This window comes from Triticum aestivum, chromosome 7A (genome assembly GCF_018294505.1).
Source record: "Triticum aestivum cultivar Chinese Spring chromosome 7A, IWGSC CS RefSeq v2.1, whole genome shotgun sequence".
In the NCBI taxonomy this organism is placed as follows: domain Eukaryota; kingdom Viridiplantae; phylum Streptophyta; class Magnoliopsida; order Poales; family Poaceae; genus Triticum; species Triticum aestivum.
The window spans coordinates 649,172,035-649,192,464 of NC_057812.1; the positions used below are offsets into that span (position 1 = coordinate 649,172,035).

The window sequence follows — 20,430 nt, forward strand, 5'->3', positions numbered from 1 at the left end:
TGGCGAGGTCCCTTCGTTTCCCTTTTCCTTTGCAAGAGGGAAGTTCCTTCACCGTTGTATCGGCAATGTAACATCCTCTACGTTGGTTCGACCTTCTAGCCTTACTCGGGCACACATTGTTTCGCGAAGCGAAGGGCTAGTACACAAGACTTGTTTTCACCCCATGCCCTCCTCTCCCCCTCTTCCTTCCTCCTACATACTTTTCTCCTCGTCCGCCTTCCACCCTCAACCCTCCCAAATCTGATGAGGGAACCAAACAAACTCACTTTAGAAAAATGCCAAAACAAAAAAAACTGACCAGTTTATCCTCTCATGCTATGAAATCTTAGGACCAAATATATTAAATGTGAATTTTCAAATTATATTTTTTTGAGACAAAATTTCCAAATTATATGATTTTTACAAAAGATACCTGAGGAGATAAAAATGGGCCGCACAGTAGCCTCTGCCCAGCCTCTTCACCCAGGCTGCAGGGCACTGTCCAGCCCATTTTTACCACGTGTCGGCCCTTCAGTTCCTGGGCCGATCCGTCGGGCTTACTTGGGCAGCCGCTGCTCCGAGGCCTCTTCGGTTCGTCCGTCGTCGCCCTCGTGCCCTTCCTCCCTCCTCCATTCCTTCCCTCGCCTTCCTCCTCCCGCCGGCGCCGCCCGCCTCCCCGCCCCCGGATCGCCGGCGCGCGCTCGAGAGATGCGGGAAATGCTCGATCCTCCGCCGCGCCGCGGCCCGGCCTTCAAGACGAAGCTGTGCGCGCTGTGGAGGCGCGGCCCCTGCCCCCGCGGCCCCTCCTGCGGCTTCGCCCACGGCGAAGGCGAGCTCCGCACGCCGCCTCCCCACTCCACCTTCCCGCCGCGCGCTGGACCTGGTATACTCCATACGCATCTCCCCCCTCCCCCATCCCTCCCTCCCCCCGCCTGCTTTTCTACGTGCACTCGGTTAGGGATTTTTGCCTGCTTAGCGACTGTGGTGTGTCCAGAAAGCACCGATGGTTTCTGCAGTGTGTGTGGACAGTAAAATTGCCGCTGTTGAACCTACTTGCGACACAGGATAAGTCTGGGTGGTCTGCTGCTAGTCCAAAAGGATGGTATTCTGTGATATTTTTAGGCAGAAGTATCAGTGATCCAGCAGAGGAGGAGCATTCTTTTCAAGAGATTCAAGTATTTATGTGTGTGTTGGGTTTTGTTATAGCCGCGGACAGTTTGTTATTTGCGGGGGGCTGGGCAGACGGTGTAAGATTCTGGTTGTAGATGGAGGAACAAGAGGTATCAGATGCTATGCTTCCCGCTGAGAACCCTGAAAATTTTGTGGTGGGGAGTTAGCAGCGAGGGGAAATACTTGGAACAATAACTCCATTGTAGCAACTGACAGGAGCACCCTTACAAATTGGTATGCTTCTGCAATCATTGGAACAAGAGGTATCAAATGCCATATGGCTTCCAAGCTTCCGCAGAAAGCACTGAAAATCTTGTGTTTGGAGTTAGCAATGAGAGGATGTAATTGGAAGAATAACACAATTGCAGCAACTTAGATAGAAGAGCACCATTGGAGGTTGTACAAAGTGGCATCATTCTGCTATTTCTAGTTACTTGTGGTGGCTGAGGGAACTCTGCAGTCTGCTTCGCAAACTTGGGGTCATGTTTTAGTATGGAAATTTAGTACTATGATGATATTTTCTTATATGTGCAGACTTCAGAGATTGAACTACCAGTTGTGTCATGTCTTGTTGTATTATCTTTCATATATGATCTCCTATCCTTTTGATATAGTAGTTGAACTGAAGTCAAAGCTTCTTGCAGAACAGCGTGGCATTCCTGCTGGTTATTCCATTGATTTTACCACCCAAATTAGCTGTCACCTGAGCAGATTTCTTAGGATTGATCACTTCCAGAGGATGACTCGTTCTATTTGCATTGCTTTCCTTTTCAGTCAGTGAACATATATTTTGTGGTCACTTGCATGGCCATCCTCTTACCAGAGAACTTTATTCAGGGATATCACGTGGTTCCTCATCTCAATCAGATGCATGATAAGTTCAGTTTGCAAAAACCATATTGTTCAGCTTTGCAACCAATTGTTCTTTGAATATGCTAGGAGTTCTGAGTTTTCTTCTTCGGCTTTATTCTTGCCTGTCATTCCAAGTGCTATCACTGAGCAAGAATAATTAAAGTCAATATGGAAATATCTGGACAAGTTAAATTAGATTTACTTGGCGGTATTGGAGTTGTGGAAGATCTTTATTCATGGTAATGAAAGCATGATGTCCAAATCTGGAGTATCAATCAATTTCACTTCAGATGACTGATGTTGCAAGTGCTGGATCTATTTTTAAGCGGTGCACCGCAATGTGTAATCATATGTTGGTATCTCTTCTTGCATTAGTCTTATTGGCTCTTCCATTTAATGGCCTTTGGGGTTATCCTGGACTCTCTACTACTTATTGCTAAATGACTAATCATATGGCTCAAGGTTGTGGTAAGCTTACATGTTTTGTGTGTTGCCTTGTCTCTATATAACTCCATCTTTTTTCGCAGTGGTGTAGTTTCTTTATATTATTGCCTCGAATAGTCATATCGCTCAAGGTTGTGGCAAGCTTAAATGTTCTTCTGTTTTGCCTTGTCTCTGTCCATCTATATTTGTTGTGGTGTAGTTCTTTTTTATATTATTATATAAGCTTTTACATTCCTAACCTGTAGGGGGGCGAGATCATAGAATTCATGAATTTAGAGGCAGGCCTGAGAGAAGAAACTCACCCCGGCGGAGGTATTCCCCTGACAGAGATACCAGAGGCCATTTGTTTCGTAACAAGATGCCACCACATTCTCGAGGTAGGGATAATCTTTTTCTTTCCTGTGTGTGCACGGGCGCACGTGTCACATGGTTCCCATAGTTTTTTTTTACTTAAACTTGATAATTATTTTTGATAAAATAGAATCCCGGTGTATAATTTTGTTCCTATTTAAATCTTATTTGCAGGATCTAGTCAATCAAGATCTCCCATCAGGAAGAGGTATGTGACAAGGATCTCGGTGTATTCCATTCCAGTATATGGTCTTTGTTGTCCACTCAGTTAACTCTAGATGGACTTTGAGCAAATATACATGCATTGACCTTTCCAAGTGATTATGTGGATTTTCCAGTGAGAGAAGGCCTAAGAAGAAAGTTGATGGTGATAAAAGTGATTCATCAGGAAGTTTCAACACCTCTGAAAATGAAGATAGAAAAAAAGATGACATACATTCCAGCAGTGATGAGAAGGATGACGGCGAAGCAAAGGTTTGAACTGTACAATCCATCTCATTAGCATATAGGTCGAGCTGTCTCCGTATTCCTGGACCTCTGTTATATGTTTATGTATGCTCTGCAGCTGAAACAAATTGCACTGGATATGAAAGCATTGCATGAAGATAAATCTAAACTACAGGTCAGTAATCAGTGTCTCTTAAGCATGTTATAGATGACACTCAATTATGAGTTGTAAATACAGATGCAACGGCCCACACTTATCAGTTATTAAGTTATATTTTGGTTGCATGTGTGGTTCCAACATTTTCTGCCTTAACTAGATAGTTGATGCATGCCAATTTTTATGATGGAGAAATTTAGACCTTCCAAGTTTAAAAGAGGTTCACTCCACTAAGCATGATCATACATTCATGCGGATGGTACTACCGATGTTTCTCTCTCCAAATTATGATGCCACAAACTACTCCCTCCGTTCGGAATTACTTGTCGCAGAAATGGATGTATCTAGACATATTTTAGTTCTAGATACATCCATTTTCGAGACAAGTAATTCCGAACGGAGGGAGTAATGAGTAATCATTCATGCTTGGGAAAATATTGACATGGGATCATGCTCTGATTGAACATGGAGATAACCAGTCGGCCGTCATAAGTGCCTGACAAATTGCTTTCTTGAACTTCTCTGGGATATGACGTTTTACTTTCATATAGTTGTGGTTGAGATTACTACAATCTATTTTCATTTATATCTATAAATACACATTATGACAGACGATATTGGACAAGAAAATCGACGAAGCAGGCATACTTTCTGGCAGAGTAGATGATCTTGAATCACAGTTGAACAAAGAGAAAGAAGATTGTGAAAGGTTCTCAATTTCTACAACATATGAGCATACTTCTATGTTATCCAAATTTTAGTAGGTGGACTCTTCAGTTCAGGAGAAGTTCTCCAAGTATTTGGTTCTTGATAGTACTGCTCTTTGGATGCAGGATGACCTCCAAAATAAAGAAACTCATCAAAGCATATGGGCGTTACGTGAAAGCACAGGATGATTTAAAAAGGCATGTTCCTTTTATATGAACTACTACGAATTTTTATTTCGTTTAGATCACCACATAATTGCACTCCTGATTTTAGTCTTGACATGACTTTCATAGCTATTGACTCATTGGTTATCTTCAGGTCTCAAGGCCGTTTTGAGAGGTTGGCTGATTCGCTTGCTTCTGATTCCTTGAAATCTGGTACCAAAGAACAAGGGTCGAGTGTGAATGCTGGTAATGATGACCCATATAATGCTTATGAAATGAGCCCAGATGATCAGCGACAGAAGAATGGTTCAGCAGCTAGAAAAAGATCTGCTGCCCTTTCAACAAGCGAAGAAGAAAAAACTGGTAACACCTTGACGAGAACTTGGGTGATACTACTTTATTTTGGTACACCAGCATTTTTCTAGCCATCTTAACGCCGTTAGCCTGTTAAACTCATTACTAGTATATAAAGATCGCATCTTACTACTCCCTCCGTTCTAAATTACTCGTCGCAGAAATGGATGTATCTAGAACTAAAATACATCTAGATACATTCATACCTGCGACAAGTAATTCGGAACGGAGGGAGTAGTTTATACTGACATTATAGAAGCTAACAGTCTCATGTGTCCACAAGGTATTCAAGTTAAATGGTACCCAGTTAAATTTTTTTAGATGTTGAACCCATTTATCCTTTAAAATGTGATATATTTCTTGTTCGGACACATAGGCCATTGTTGTCTTGAATATTTATGCATTCCCTGGGGCAAATGTGCCAACAAAGGAAAGAAACCATGTCTTTTGATTACAAACTGTTGTTACTTTTTTCAGGAAAGAAAAGGAGAGTGAATGGTGACGATATGATCCACGTGTCAGGGAAATATAGATCAGAAGATGCTCTGGAGTCTTTGAAAAATAGCAAAGGAACTGAATCTCTGAAGAAATTAGGGGATGATGACAATAATGACGAACTAAATGTCATTTCTTCTGGCAATGATTTTACAGACAGGGTGAGTATATTTCTCACAGCGGATCAGCCAATTATATTTATTAAACATACATGAACGTTGTTGGGCAGAGATAACTCAGTTGATGGCTCATTATCTTATTATCCTGTTGTGTGTATACCCTTTATTTCTCATTCACTGCAATTTTGTAAGTTACAGGCTACTTTTGGTTATTCCTTAGTAAAAGTAAGGTCTTGTTTCTCTTCAGGTTTGATTGATAGCTCATCTAGGTGTCGTTCATTTGGTTAGACTTATGGTTCAGCCATCTGCGTGTCATCTAGGGGTTATTGCTACTTACAGGTAGAATGTTCTGGAGTAAAGCATGTTCCGTTCTCCACTGATCTAGTTAACGTTGTAGTTGGTTCTGTTGAAATTGCCAGGATAGATTATAAATGCGGACAAATAGATGTCTATTTTGGTACAAATGGTGTGGGTTGTATGACTTTTTGTTTGTTTGTTTGTTTATGATGGCACCTCCAATGAGTCCAAAAGGCTTATGTATCTTCATTTTCCAAGCAATAACAAGCTTGATCATCTAAATAGTTGACGCAACTACTTTGCAATGGCTGGTGTACCATAGCAGAGAATCACGTACTCATTTTGTACAATTAATCTGTCAGCACAGCAGCTTAAGTTCGGCATGTCCTGTATAGTCATGTAGTCGTATGCATGTGCAAAGATTCCATTACTGATACTACCCTGGTATTTTCCTATTGTCTTTTAACTATGCAAGAATTTTGGTGTTCACCCCTCTAGTCGCCGGCTGGTCCTTGCAGTTTTATTTATGATCGGCATGTGGATCATTTTCATCTCTTGCCATTCAATGTTTTTAAAAGCACTCTGTGATAGTAAAATCAATTTGCATAAACTGATCGCCATTTACAGTTATTCCCGTGTTCTTTACTACTTTTGCCCTTCTCTTTTTGTCAACTTCTCTATTTTTAAATTTGCTATGTTCACACTGCAAATGCATCAATGGGGCTAGCAGCTACTTTCAGCCAGTACTATGTGCCTGCTGTCTGTTTAGCATTATGCTGACATTTTACGCTCTTTGTTTTTCCCCGCAGTACAATGGCAACGAGGAGGATGATCCTGTGGACTTGTAGACTTGGGTGGTGGGTGGCAGATTTCAGCACTAAGGAGTTAGATTGAAACATTGAATGGACGAAAACCTGGGTTGCTTTGAAACCCAGTGCTTTTGCTATATCATATCCAGTTCTCTATACATCGGGCGGTCGAAGCTCAGTGTCCCCGCAGCTGTGCTCTGCAGCAGTTAGCTTACGTGAAGACAGATATTATAGTATTGCCAAAACATATTTTGCCTCATGTGGAAGTTTTCTTCTTAATATCGCCGGATCTTGAAGTTGCTACCTGAGCTTGTATGGACCCTATGACAGCCCTTCCTGATATTGTTTAGAGGTTTTGACACCCCTCACATGTTACACTGCTGCTATTTTAAAGGCCTACTTGTGCCTGTGGAAGTGAAATGCATTACTATATCACATGCCACCTATATTTGCAATGCAATGCCAATTTGGTCCCTGAACTTGAGGGTTACACATTTATGTCTCTTGTGCCAACCAGGATCCAAATCCTCCTCTATTCGGTAACTGGTGATGACTCAGAGTTTTCGCTTCGCTTTCTTTTGACCATGCGATTGTCATCCTAAAATTATGTGTAGAGTATAGTTGATTCCTTTTGTGGTTGCCACATGTGGCCATGGCTTCTCACAAAGGCAACAAGACCACCATCCTCTTCTATTGTGCCTCCATTTCTTTTTCATATCCCTAGTGGAAACGCCAGCACTAAAATGTTGCGGGTTCAAATGCACTGAACTCTTTAAATTATGTTCTTTTTGCACAAATATGAATAAAGCCAAGGGTGTAATAAGAAAAAACTGACCCCACAACTTATGTGTAGAATTGTTGCTGCATGTCTCCATGCTTGCCAAAGCTACTAGGTTTGCTTGCTAGTGTTCCAACCTCGCTACCCCCACCTCCAATGGAGATCGATGGATTTAGGGTGTGGCAACGACGGATCCACCTGTTGGCTGCGCACCTCACTTCCTTTCGGACTATGGCAGCCAAAAATCAACTACATCAACAACGTTGTGATCAAGTTCAACTATGGCCTGAGATACATGTCCAGCGAGTTCATCCGCCAGTACCCAGACTTCATGATCAGTTACTGTGATACATTTGAGAGTTAAGTTGACATTCTAGATAACCGTGACCACTATGGTGAGCAAATGCATCATCAATGCTGTATTTAAATTGTGTGCTATCCTTGAAAAGGGCTTCACATTTTGATGGAATTGCAACATGCATGCTTTCTGACTACCACTGATGCTTGATGTGGGCTGGGCTAAGAGAATGATGGTGTGCAATGCTAAATGTGGCATGTTGATAACTCAATGCTAGAAACTTCGTCCAATGAGGCGATAGAGGAGAAACGATGAACCACCATTGTCTATGGGTGGTAAGGCAATAGCTAGGGCCCCGGAGGGGGGAGGGGGGAGGGGGCAAGAGGCAAAGACAAAGGATACGTGAAGTGGGTGATAGTTGAGGTTTAAGAAGACCGCGAGGATGAAAGACGGGTCTCGGTGCTTACCAACTCTCTTGTGCTCAACATCGAGCATACTCTTTCTTCAAAAAATAATAATTAGAGTTGTAGTTGCAGACTAGAAGGCAAAATAATACAAATCCAGAACTCCACGGGGGCCTTTTGTAAAAAATCCTGCCAGCAGGGGCCTAGGGCTGTTTCTGTAATTTTCGCCCAAAGATACAGAAGAGGGTAGAAGCCTCTTCTCCCCTCCTCCTCCTCCGCCGCCGTCACCACCGGCGCAGCGAGCCCTACCCCACCCCACCCCTCCCCGCCTCCAAATCCCGCCGCCCCATGGACCGGCAGGCCCAGGACTACGCGGCGGCGGCCATGGCGTACGCGCAGGCGCAGCAGCAGCCTCCGCCGCAGTACGGCTTCCACCCGCAGGCGCAGCCGCAGTACCCGCACCACCCGCACGCCGGGCCGCCCTACGCCGCCCCGATGCCGCAGTACGCGCCCTACCCGCGCGCCATGCCGCCGCCGCCGCAGCAGCTCTACCCGCACCTCCCGCCGCACCAGCAGCCCTCCCCCTACCCGCCGCCCCACGCCATGCCGGGGCACGCCTCCCAGCCGCCTCATCCATACATGCACCCGCCGCCGTTCGAGTCCGCTCCCCCGGCCCCCGCCCCGCCCCCCGCCGACCCGGAGCTCCAGAAGCGCATCGACAAGCTCGTCGAGTACATCGCCAAGAACGGGCCCGAGTTCGAGATCGTGATCCGCGACAAGCAGCACGACAACCCGGACTACGCCTTCATCTTCGGCGGGGACGGCCACGCCTACTACAGGTACATGCTCTGGGTCACGGGGCGGCCCCCCATGGCGCCCTACCCGCCGGGCTCCGTGCACATGATGCCGCCGATGGGCCCGATAGCGCACGGGCCGCCGCCCCCGATGCACCAGCCGGGGTACCCGCCCTTCTACGACCAGCACCAGCACTTTGGCGCCCACGGCCACGGGGAGTATGAGACCGGGGCGACGTTCAAGGGCCTCTCTGGGCCGCTCCCCGCGGATGTCGCCGCGGAGCTGCACGATGTGCTTACCAATCTTAATGGCACCAAGGAGTCGATAAAGGGTGCCAAGACATGGTTTATGCAAAGGGCTCCATTTGCGCCGGCTCTGGCGGAAGCTCTGAGGGAGAGAGTATTTGCCTTGGAGGATTCAGAGAGGCAGCTCCACATTGTTTTCCTGGTGAATGATATTCTTTTTGAAGGGTATGTTTTCATTTCGGCATCTATTTTGTGAATACAATTGCTTGCCTTATGACTTGTCAATCAGGTGTAGTTAATTTGAGCTACTTCCAAGCTGGTAGGAACCTGATTTAAGAAATGCATTAACTTTGATTCGATCGAAATACCGACATAGGAGGTGAATTGCAATTGACAGATCTTATTGCCATCTTAGCTTATTATGGGCCCCTTTTTCTTTGGAGTAGGAGTTTTATAAGATTCTAACCCATAGGGATTTTTCTTATAGAGGCCCTTTAGATTGCTTTCCCAAATCAATAGGAGTACTAGCCAGAGGCTAGACCTTTTGGAAATTTTCAGTTTGTGTATTGCATGCACTTTTCGTCTCTTCAAACCCCTGCAAAAATTTCTGGAGCATCCAAAAAGCATATGTGCAAATTCTTGTGTTCTGGTCTTCTTTAGGATTCAATAGGCCACCACATCCCAATCCTACATTTTTATTATTCCTACGTTTTTAGAATCCAGCGTTCCAAAGAAGCCATAAAAGATTGTCTAGAAAAATGCAGTAAAGAAGGTCCTTCCCATTTTTTAGTATCAAAGCCACTTTCTCTTCAAAATTTAAAGTGTCAAATGAATGCCATTTGTATGGCCTTACCTGACCCTGATTCATTTTGAAGACCAATGTATGAGTGAATGAAGATAATAAAAATATAAACAAAATAACTGTTATAGGCTACTCCGATACTTTATTTATTTGTTGTACCAATATTAGATCTCGTATTTGATATTGATACCCTTTATGATATGTATTACCAAGTATCAAAATGATTTCCATTTAGAAGTTGTACCATGCATCTCCGCTGAGGGGCAATCACCTTGTCAATACAAGCGTTAACCCCAATAACCAATGCATTATCTACCATAGACCAGCCATAGTTCTTCCTTCCTCTCACATGTAATCATGCAGAACAACACCTTCCCGAGCACCTGCAACATAAACATCACGCTCCAATCGTCACTGGCAGGAACTGGATGATGCTATCTTGTTGCGTCCTTCCTTCCTCTTGTCTCTACTCCTTGGAGTCTTGATAGTATCTACTATATTGATGCATCCTTGTTTTGGGAAGATTTAGTATCGAGGCATCTGTATTGCATATCAGGGCACACTAGATCTTACTTGTCGTTCCTATTAGGGGGATATCCTGGGTGTCATGACTGTGACTTAATTGGGATTTTCTCGTTTAGAGATGAAAATGTTACTGCCAAGCCTAAGTAGGCCTCGGGAGAACTTGTGCTGCACTCATAAAGTTATTTTACTTTAGCTTTTGCTTCTATCCATTTGTTAGGAAGGCCACTCAGTATTAGTTTCCTCACAGATATGGAATGAAATTTTATAAGATTCTAACCCATAGGAATTTTTCTCACAGATGCCCTTTAGATTGCTTTCCCAAATCAATAGGAGTACTAGCTAGAGGTTCGACCTTTTGGAATTTCTCAGTTTGTCAGTTTGTGTGTTGCATGCACTTTCGGTCTCTTCAAACCCCTGCAAAAACTTTGTGGAGCATCCAAAGAGCATATGTGCAAATTCTTGTGTTTTGGTTTTCTTTAGGATTCAATAGGCCACCACATCCCAATCCTACATTTTTACTATTCCTATGTTTTTAGAATCTTGTCTAGAAAAATGCAGTAAAGAAAGACCTTCCAATTTTCAGTATCAAAGCCACTTTCTGTTCAAAATTAAAAAATGCCGAATGAGTGCCATTTGATATAACCTTACTTCACCCTGATTCATTTAAAAGACCAATGTATGACCAGAAGATCAAAATATAAACAAATGATTGTTATAGGCTACCCTGATACTTCATTTATTTGTTGTAGCAACATTAGATCTTGTATTTGATACTGATACCCTTTATGATACGATTGTTATAGGCTACTCTGATACTTTATTTATTTGTTGTAGCAACATTAGATCTCGTATTTGATACTGATACCCTTTATGATACTTATCACCAAGTATCAAAATGATTTCCATTTAGAAGTGATACTATACATCTCCACTGAGGGGCAATCACCCTGTCAATACAAGCCCAGTAATCAATGCATTATCTACCATAGCCAGCCCTAGTTGTTCATTCCTCTCGCATGTAATCACGCAGAACAACACCTTTCCTAGCACGTGTAACATAAACAGCATGCTCCGAACGTCACTGGCAGGAACTGGATGACGCTATCTTGTTGTGCCCTTCCTTCCTCTCGTCTCCACTCCTTGGAGTCTTGATACTATATTTGAAGTATATATGTATACTAGCATATTGATGTATCCTTGTTTTGGGAAGATTTGGTATCGAGGCATCTGTATCGCATATCAGGGCACACTAGATCTTGCATGGTGTTCCTATTAGGGAGATAGCCTGGGTGTCATGACATGACTTATTTGGGATTTCTCGCTTAGAGATGAAAATGTTACTGCTAAGACTAAGTAGGCCTTTGAAAACTTGTGGTGCACTCATAAAGTTATTTTACTTTAGCTTTTGCCTCTATCCATTTGTTAGGAAGGCCACTCAATATTAGTTTCCTCGCAGAATATGGAATGAGATTGATTTGGTGAGATATTAGCAATATCAAAATCAGCTTGTAAGAAATAATATACCAATAACAACATGAGAATTGTATTGAAAAATGGACTACTGTTTCATGATATCCGACATGTATGATGCATAGCAGAGTGTATTGCTGTAGCTTGTCCCACTCAATCTCTGTTTGGCTATGATTTTTAATAGTTTCATCTGGTTAAGCTGCTTATTAATCGAATCTATTATGTCACACCATCAAATTACACTGGACTTTAATTGTGCATATTTAATGTATTAATGGTACTTTTCTTAACACAATTCCATATCCTACAGCTTGCAGAGACGAGCTAATATTCAGGACCTTGACAATGAGGCTATTGCTTTTCAATCTGTGCTGGGCTCCATGCTTGTGAGGATTTATAATAATCCGCAGAATAAAGATGAAAATCAGACTCGCCTTGAGAAAATCCTGCAATTCTGGGGTTCAAAGGAAGTTTATGACCAGGAAACCGTTGCTAACCTTGAAAGAGAGATGAAAGGAGGCATTTCATATCCTTCGGCGCCACAACATGTTTCACCAGATCCCTCAACCTTCTCAGGTTTTTTTCTCTCCCCCTCTTCTACTAACTCTGCTTATACTGTTCTGTCTAGGTGGTTATTATCATCTTTTCTCATCTGTGTTTAGCCTTTAGGATACCAGCATTTACATTATAAGGTTTTGGTGTAAGTTTGGCGTATTTAACCTATAGATTTTAGTCCTATTATCATTTTGTCCTTTTGCTTTGATAACTCAAAGGTTGTAGTTATATGTTGATGCCCTGAAACTTTATAGGCTGGTTACTTTGAGATATGTAAACAGTTTGCCAGGCTATACAGTAAAGATAATAACCGAAGTTACTGCACCACTGAGATCTAGGCAGAAATTTTCTGGACTAAAATCCTTTTTCACCAATCAGATTTGTATACATAATATAACTAAAAATAATAATTTGACCATGCTTGATCACACGGGTTCTCTAAATTCTCCAAATTACTTGCCTGCTGTTACACTAAACCAAATATCTTTTATGATGCATTTCATTTATCTTTCGCTTGTTGGAGGCAAACCTAAGCACAATTGATGGATATCTTTTCAGGATCAGCAAAGCCCTCAAAATGGTCCTCTGCTCCGCCAGAGATGGAGAAGGCATCCCAACCTGCCCCTTCTGCACAATTTCCAGGAAACCAACATCCTGCCGGCGTTTACGGCCAAACTACTTTTCCAGGATCTTTGCCAGTGCAACCATCTTTACTCCCCCCTGCGCTTCCTCAAAGCACAGCACCAGCCAATGCAAATGATCCAACTCCACCTCCGTATCCACTATTCCCCCCTGGGCTCATTCCAGGAATGGTCCGGAAGATGCAGATCGGTAGTGGAGTTCCATACTCTCCCTTGAGCCCACTCGACATCCCCACGACCATCCCACCATCGACCATTCCTGAGTCCGAGATCCTCGAGCGCGTGACGAGGTTCTTCAAGGAGATCGGGGAGGAGAACCCGTCAGAAGGTCCGATGAAGCAGGGCGAGCCCGGTGACTACGATGACTACGAGAGGGAGCTCCCTGCCCGCAAGGGAGGTGCGTGCATCCCTCCCCCCGCCAGCCTGCACGTGAACCCTGAGACCGGGATGCGCGCTGATGGCTCGTTCGATAGCAAGCCGGGGTCTAGCGGACGGTTGGGCCTTGGAGCCTCTGCTGATCCGAGTGAGGTGAGCCACCAGTATGGCAATGTGTATTCGTCATATCGCAAGCAGAGGAGCAGCAACTACCATTCTTCCATCAGTTCCCGCGCAGTAGCGCCGAGGTGAAAACGGCGGACGAGCGTTTCCATATCAATTTCTTCCTGCTGTGTGTAACTGCAAGAATGTACCTTAGTAGACAGAACTAAATTGTCAGATGATTGTGCAATGTAACATTTTCCTTTTTTTCACGGCAAAACTTTGAACCGCAGCTTCTTAGTTTTGGGAAGAGTAGCCTGTTGGTAGTTGCAAATGATTTTTGTTTCATAGATGTGATCCTTCAGTTTTGATTATTCTTCTTTTATTTTTTTGCAATCAAATTGTAAAATTTGTGTCCTGGGAACATTTTGCGGTAGGAGCCGTATGGCCAACAAGATTTACATAGCATGGATTGCATTTGCAGCAATTCTACCCCGTGGTGTGCTTGTGCTGCGGTGCTGACAGGAGTATTCCACTGACGCAGAACACAGGCTCAATGTTGTTTCATCAGAACATTGTCTTGTGAAGGCAGTGTTGGCACAAGAAGATCGCAACAGACAGAGAAGCATGCATGCTGTATCTATCTGACCTTGGAAAATTTATTTTTTCAATGTACTAATTTTTATATTATGTCCATGGCAAAGAAAAAAAATGGCCATCTTTGTAGACCATGACAAATTTTGTACAATGGCAAAAAAATTAAATCATATAAAAAAAATTCTTACCTTGGGAAAATTTATTTTTTCAACGTGATTTTATATTATGACCATGGAAAATTTATTTCTTGGTGTCGAAACCATGTTAATCTTCCATAATTTTACACCAATTGCAAGCTTACTATCATGGACCGTCGTTTCTTTTACCATCTCAAATTTTATACCAGGCCTATGGCAGAAAATTGTACTAGGCCTACGACATAATTCTGCTTTTTTTTTGTTTGCTCTCTTAATTTGCTCTGCTTTTGAAGAAAAAATATTAGCTGATAGTAGAAAAGAAGGTACTCCCATCATTTATGTGTTGCAAGGTGCATTTGAACTAGAAACATCAACTAAGGAGGTTATAAGATCCAAGAGAATGTCAATACGGGAATGACCCTGATTTAGCGTGTCTGTGTCAGTATTGGGTAGCTCAACCTCTTACTCCTTCCGGTCCTTTTTAGTTCGCATATAAGATTTGACTAAAATCAAGCCTCGTAAAGTTTGATCAACTTTATAGCTAAAAAGTACCAACATTCACAATCTGAAATCAATATCAATAAATGTGTCATGACTTAAAGTTTCATATTGTATAACTTTAGCATGGCAGATGTTGATATTTTTTCATATAAATACGGTCAAACTTTGTGAATTTTGACTTCAAAGAATTCTAATATGTAGAGTAAAAAGAACCGGAGGGAGTACATGCCTTTGCATACGACTGATTAGTTTTAGATTGGGTTTTAAAGTTTATGGGGTTTGCTAGGAATCAGTGCTTCCCTACAAACTGGCCAAAACTGATAATGACAACCTTTGTCCGAATACTGTAGATGTGGTTTATTGAGTGTCTTCTGTTTGCATTGGGCCATTGAATGCTACTCTTCTGTGCTATCGGTGAAATACAGCAGCAGCTATTATATGTTCAACAAAACTAGTATGTGTTCTACATTCTTATTTTATGCATGTTGAAAAAACTTATACCATGGCAAATTTATTTTTCCAAATCTTGCCAACTTTATTTTCTCTGACATTGGAAAATTATTTATTTTTCTTTTTGAGGGAAAGTAACTTTTATTTTTCAACATGTCGAATTTTATATTGCAAATTTTCAACCACGGAAAAATTTATTTTTGGACCATGGAAAAAAATTAGACCATGGCAGTTTTTACTAGTTCAGCCATGATCATTTTATTTTTAGACCATGGCAAATTTAATTCATGTACGATGGAAAATTTCATTTTTTAAATCATGTCAACTTTATCTTTTTCTGACCTTGGAAAATTTTATTTTTTATCAACATGCCAAATTTTATATTCCGACCATGGCATTTATTTCTTTGTGTCAAAACCATGTTAATCTGCCACGATTTCACACCGATCACAAACTTACTTTTATGGACCATTTTTTTTTACCATGGAAAATTTTATACTAGGCCTATGGCAAAAAATTCTACTAGAACCATGGCAAATTTTATTTTATTTTCCCTGGACATTGGCAAATATAGTTGTTTGAACATGGTCAATTATTTCTTTTTGGAACATGTGCATTTTTTATCGAACAAACCTTGGTAAATTCCTTTTTTTGTAAACTTACTTTTATATATGGCTTGGGTTGGCCGAGGGTGGAAGTTGGCAAATTGGTAAACGGTTGCTTTTCCTCTCCTGTAAGCGAAAACACAGCCGACCTTGCGAGTGAAGTCGAGATGCCACCGTCGCAACCTGCAGAGTGAATTTGAAATGCCACCATAGCTTGTCCTCGATTAATTCCCCACGGTGTAGCTATAACAGGTGCAGCCGCGTACGTTTTGTAGCGCGTGCATGCATGCCTCTTCCGTCCTCAGCAGTCCATGGCGGAGGAACAGCGAGTGGCGGCGGAGAGGCGAGCACGGCGCAAGCTGCTGTTCGCCGTCCCCATCATTCCGATCGTGTTGCTCATCGTCGGGTCATGCGCGCTCTTCTTGTTCACGGCCGAACTCCCGCGCATCCGCATCGAGTACGCCTGCCTCGATGGCGCCCGTGACGCTCCGGCCACGAATTCGAAGGAGCCGCCGGAGGCCGTGGTGGTGCAGGCTGTTCCCGGCGAGGAGGAGGAGCAACCGCTGCGCCAGCTGAGCGACCGGCCGTACTCGCTGGGCCCGAACGTGTCCGACTACGACGCCCGCAGAGCGGCGTGGCTGGCCGCGCACCCTCGATTCCCGGCCTTTGTCGCCCCGGGGCGGCCTCGGGTGCTCATGGTCACCGGCTCGTCGCCGCGCCAGTGCAAGGCGGCGGAGGGCGACCACGTGCTCCTCCGCGCGTTCAAGAACAAGGCGGACTACTGCCGCGTGCACGGACTGGACATCTTCTACAGCAACGCGGTGCTGGACGGCGAGATGACGGGGTTCTGGACCAAGCTGCCGCTGCTGCGCGCGCTGATGGTGGCGCACCCGGAGGCGGAGCTGCTGTGGTGGGTGGACTCGGACGCGGTGTTCACGGACATGCTGTTCGAGCCGCCGTGGGGCAGGTACGCGGGCCACAACCTGGTGCTCCACGGCTGGGATGGCGAGGTGTACGGCGCCAGGAACTGGCTCGGCGCCAACACCGGCAGCTTCCTGCTCCGGAACTGCCGGTGGTCGCTGGACCTCCTGGAGGCCTGGGCGCGCATGGGGCCGCGCGGCCCCGTGCGCGAGCGGTACGGGAGGGTCTTCGCGGCGGCGCTGTCGAACCGAGCGGCCTGGGAGGCCGACGACCAGTCGGCGCTGGTGTACCTGCTGGTGACGGAGCGCGGCAGGTGGGGGGACAAGGTGTTTCTGGAGAGCGCCTACCACCTGCACGGGTTCTGGGAGGAGATCGTGGGGCGGTACGAGGAGATGCGGAGCAAGGGGCGGCCGGGGCTCGGCGACCACCGGTGGCCGCTGGTGACGCACTTCGTCGGGTGCAAGCCGTGCGGGGAGCCGGGCGCGACCTATGATGCCGTGGCGTGCCGTGAGGGCATGGAGCGCGCGCTCAACTTCGCCGACGACCAGATACTCGGCCTCTACGGGTTCCAGCACGAGTCGCTCGGCACCACGGCCGTGCGGCGCGTCAGGAACGATACCGGACGGCCGCTGGACGCCGACGACGAAGAGGTCGGCCGGCTCTTGCACCCAGAGTTCAGGGCCGCCAACCCATTGTGATCATACATCAGAACACAAAGCACGTCATGTTTTACAGACAAGATTTTTTTTCCCGTTTCACTCGCTTTTCACCAGAACCGTTTGATTTACATCCAATGATCATCATCGCGCGCGCGTGTGTATGCTTTGCTTTAACATGTATATTTGCTTTCACACATATACATACACCATAGTTATAAAAATAAATAGAGGAGGAAAGGCGGGAATTAAAAGTTTGAAACCCAAATTTTATTTTATTATCTTGAGCAACCATCATGCTAAATCATTTAATTGGAATCAGAAAATAAATTCATTGGTCATATGAAATTTCTATAACATTTCACACCATACACTTTAGGATGTGGAATTAAGATCAACAAAACGACCTAGTTAAGACAATTTGTTGCAGATCAAAGTATTAAATGGAAATTAAAGTACCATTTGCATTTCAATAACATAATAATAAATCCATTCAAAATGATGAACTATACAGCTAAATGAAAAAATAAAGTTTTCTAAAAAGAAAGAACTAGTGGCATTGGTATTACCTTTATAGAAAAAAGAAAATGAAAAAAAACAAACAATGAAAAAAACTTGCACACCATTTGCACAGAAAATCTACTATTTTATAATATACAAGAATAAACATATAGTAGCGAAATTTTTGCCTTCTAGTATAATTTACACACCTATTGTACAATACTTGTACGTGTGCACTTACACATACAACATCCAAAAAGTCACATAAAAAATAAAAACCAGAAAACATAGAGAGGCAACTGGTAGAACCTGGAACCCTAACCGCCGCCAGGAGAGTCCAATCTTCCAGCGCCGTTCTCTAGCGACTCCCCTCCACTACTCTCTCGTAGTCTAGGTTTTTAAGCTGTTCATCGTCTTGGCTTCGGCGACAACGATGACAGCGCTGAATAAAGATTCTTCGGATCATTCCCTGACGAGGCCTATGGTTGGAGGTGGATTTGGAAACCAGTTTATTCAAGCAAGGATGGTGTGGTGGCGGCGGCATCCTCGTGGTGGACCTCTGTCCTCGAACTCCGTCATTGCGACGGCGTTTGCTCCAGCGTCGGCGTGGAGCTTGGGAGGTAGTCTAGGAACGAATGCAAATTGTGGTCTGCATCGACAACATCTGAAAGACGGAACATGTGCTGGGTTCGTGGTTCATGGATAGCAGGTATGGTTTCTGTTAAGAATAAAGCGACATCATTAGCGCTAAGAGTCATCACATGTGTCCAAAGCGCCGTACGGATGCGAACGTCCGTACGGACGTCTTCTCGCTCCACGGGCGCCTGTTGTAAACGGACGCCTCTCCGGAGGCACCCCAAATCCTTGTATAAATAGGGCTTTGCCCAGAATCAATAGAACACAAGTTTTCATCAAATCTTTACACGTTATCAGCCACGCTAGCCTCGATCAACAGAGCACGAACAAGAAGAGACGAGAAGATTTCTACGGGAGTCAATCCAATGGAGGAGGAAATGTGCCTTGTGGACAGTGGCATCACAAACTCTATACTTAGGGAAATAAAGTATTTCCAAACTCTTACAAAATTGAATGGGGATATTTTAACAATCGTTGGACGCGATGCGGTAATTGTTGGCAAAGGACGTGTCATATTTACCCTCCCTATGGGTACACAAATTGTAATTGAGGATGCTTTATTGTATCCCGATTCAACTCGTACCCTCATAGGTTATAGAGATATCCGCAAAAATGGTTTCCACATTGAAACTTATGAAGATAACAAAGAGGAATATCTCCTCTTTACCAAAGACAACGGATATGGCAAACATATATTTGAGAAAATTCCCTCTTTATCATCAGGATTGTACTACACCTACATAAAACCTGTAGAGCACGTTGCGTATAAGGTAATTTTTCAGAATGTAAATGCATTCCAAACTTGGCATGATCGCCTTGGTCATCCTGGTATAGGGATGATGAGGAAAATTATCTGCAATTCCAATGGTCATGACTTAAATGAAGCTAAATTCCCACAATCTTCAGATTTTATGTGCACTGCATGTGCTACTCGGAAACTCATTTTAAGACACTCATATCTTAAAATTCAAGCAGAACCACTACAATTCCTTGAACGAATTCAAGGTGATATTTTTGGTCCGATCCAACCATTGTCTGGACCTTTTAGGTATTTCATGGTTCTAATAGATGCATCTACACGATGGTCTCACATGTGTTTACTATCTACACGAAACCATGCATTTGACAAAATAATGAGACAAGTTATCAAATTGCAAGCTCATTATCCTGAGAATCGAATTAAATCAATTCGAATGGACAACGCTGTTGAATTCTCTTCACATGCTTTCAATGATTATTGCATGGCATTAGGCATTGAAGTTCAGCACTCTGTCCCATATGTCCACACTCAAAATGGATTGGCCGAATCTCTAATTAAGAGAATTAAGCTCATTGCACGACCCTTACTAATGAATTGCAATTTACCAACTTCTTGTTGGGGTCACGCAGTTTTACACGCTGCTGACTTAATCCAATTACGACCAACTGCATATCACAGCACTTCCCCTCTGCAATTAGTACGTGGAAACCTACCAAATATTTCCCATCTGCATAAATTCGGATGCGCCACATATGTGCCAATCTCACCACCGCAGCGTACATCCATGGGCCCACACAGAAAATTGGGGATCTATGTGGGGTACAAATCACCGTCGATAATCAAGTACCTTGAACCCCTCACGGGGATCTGAAAGTGCGTTATATCGACTAGAGGGGGGGTGAATAGGCGATTTTTATGAAAGTCTTCAAAACGTGGAAGTTATGAAGACAAACAGTAGAGATATGCCTATTACTATGCAGCGGAAGTTAGACTACACTAGACAAGCCATGGTCAAGTATCAACAGAGTGAAGGCACAGTGACAAATAGCTGTAGTGTAATTAGGATTAGGTAGGAAGATACTATGAAGCCAAATAGATCATACACTCACGTTGTGAAGACAAAAGATAGAACAGACATGCAATAACTTCACAATGAGTGATCAGTAAGTAAAAGGAAGTGAAGATGAAACCAGTGACTCGTTGAAGACAATGATGTGTTGGACCAGTTCCAGTTGTTGTGACAACTATACGTCTGGTTGGAGCGGCTAGGTATTTAAACCTTAGGACACACAGTCCCGGACACCCAGTCCTGAACACGCAGCTCAGGACA

The 20,430-nt window shown here is 43.8% G+C and overlaps 3 protein-coding genes across 5 annotated transcripts; all 3 read left to right on the top strand.

The window, feature by feature from the left end:
- Nucleotides 1-560: 560 nt before the first annotated feature.
- LOC123148962 (zinc finger CCCH domain-containing protein 13) lies at nucleotides 561-6,844 on the top strand. Of its 3 annotated transcripts, none has more exons than XM_044568497.1 (11): nucleotides 581-862; nucleotides 1,794-2,469; nucleotides 2,691-2,822; nucleotides 2,971-3,004; nucleotides 3,135-3,270; nucleotides 3,362-3,418; nucleotides 4,012-4,109; nucleotides 4,234-4,305; nucleotides 4,427-4,635; nucleotides 5,104-5,282; nucleotides 6,347-6,844. In XM_044568497.1, the coding sequence occupies exons 2-11, from the start codon at nucleotides 2,442-2,444 to the stop codon at nucleotides 6,383-6,385; spliced, it is 984 nt and encodes a 327-aa protein (XP_044424432.1). In that variant the 5' UTR covers nucleotides 581-862; nucleotides 1,794-2,441; the 3' UTR covers nucleotides 6,386-6,844. The 3 variants fall into 3 exon arrangements, with proteins under 3 accessions (XP_044424431.1, XP_044424432.1, XP_044424433.1); XM_044568498.1 differs by having other exon boundaries at nucleotides 587-862; nucleotides 1,794-2,463; XM_044568496.1 differs by lacking the exon at nucleotides 1,794-2,469 and having other exon boundaries at nucleotides 561-862.
- Nucleotides 6,845-8,118: 1,274 nt separating this feature from the next.
- Nucleotides 8,119-13,703, top strand: LOC123148963 (calcium homeostasis endoplasmic reticulum protein). Its single transcript, XM_044568499.1, has 3 exons — nucleotides 8,119-9,091; nucleotides 11,974-12,239; nucleotides 12,777-13,703. Exons 1-3 carry the CDS (start codon nucleotides 8,175-8,177, stop codon nucleotides 13,484-13,486), a joined length of 1,893 nt encoding a protein of 630 aa, XP_044424434.1. The 5' UTR covers nucleotides 8,119-8,174; the 3' UTR covers nucleotides 13,487-13,703.
- Nucleotides 13,704-15,874: 2,171 nt separating this feature from the next.
- Nucleotides 15,875-17,443, top strand: LOC123154225 (probable glycosyltransferase 4). Its single transcript, XM_044573001.1, has one exon. The coding sequence runs from the start codon at nucleotides 15,938-15,940 to the stop codon at nucleotides 17,243-17,245; it is 1,308 nt and encodes a 435-aa protein (XP_044428936.1). The 5' UTR covers nucleotides 15,875-15,937; the 3' UTR covers nucleotides 17,246-17,443.
- The last annotated feature ends 2,987 nt before the right edge of the window (nucleotides 17,444-20,430 follow it).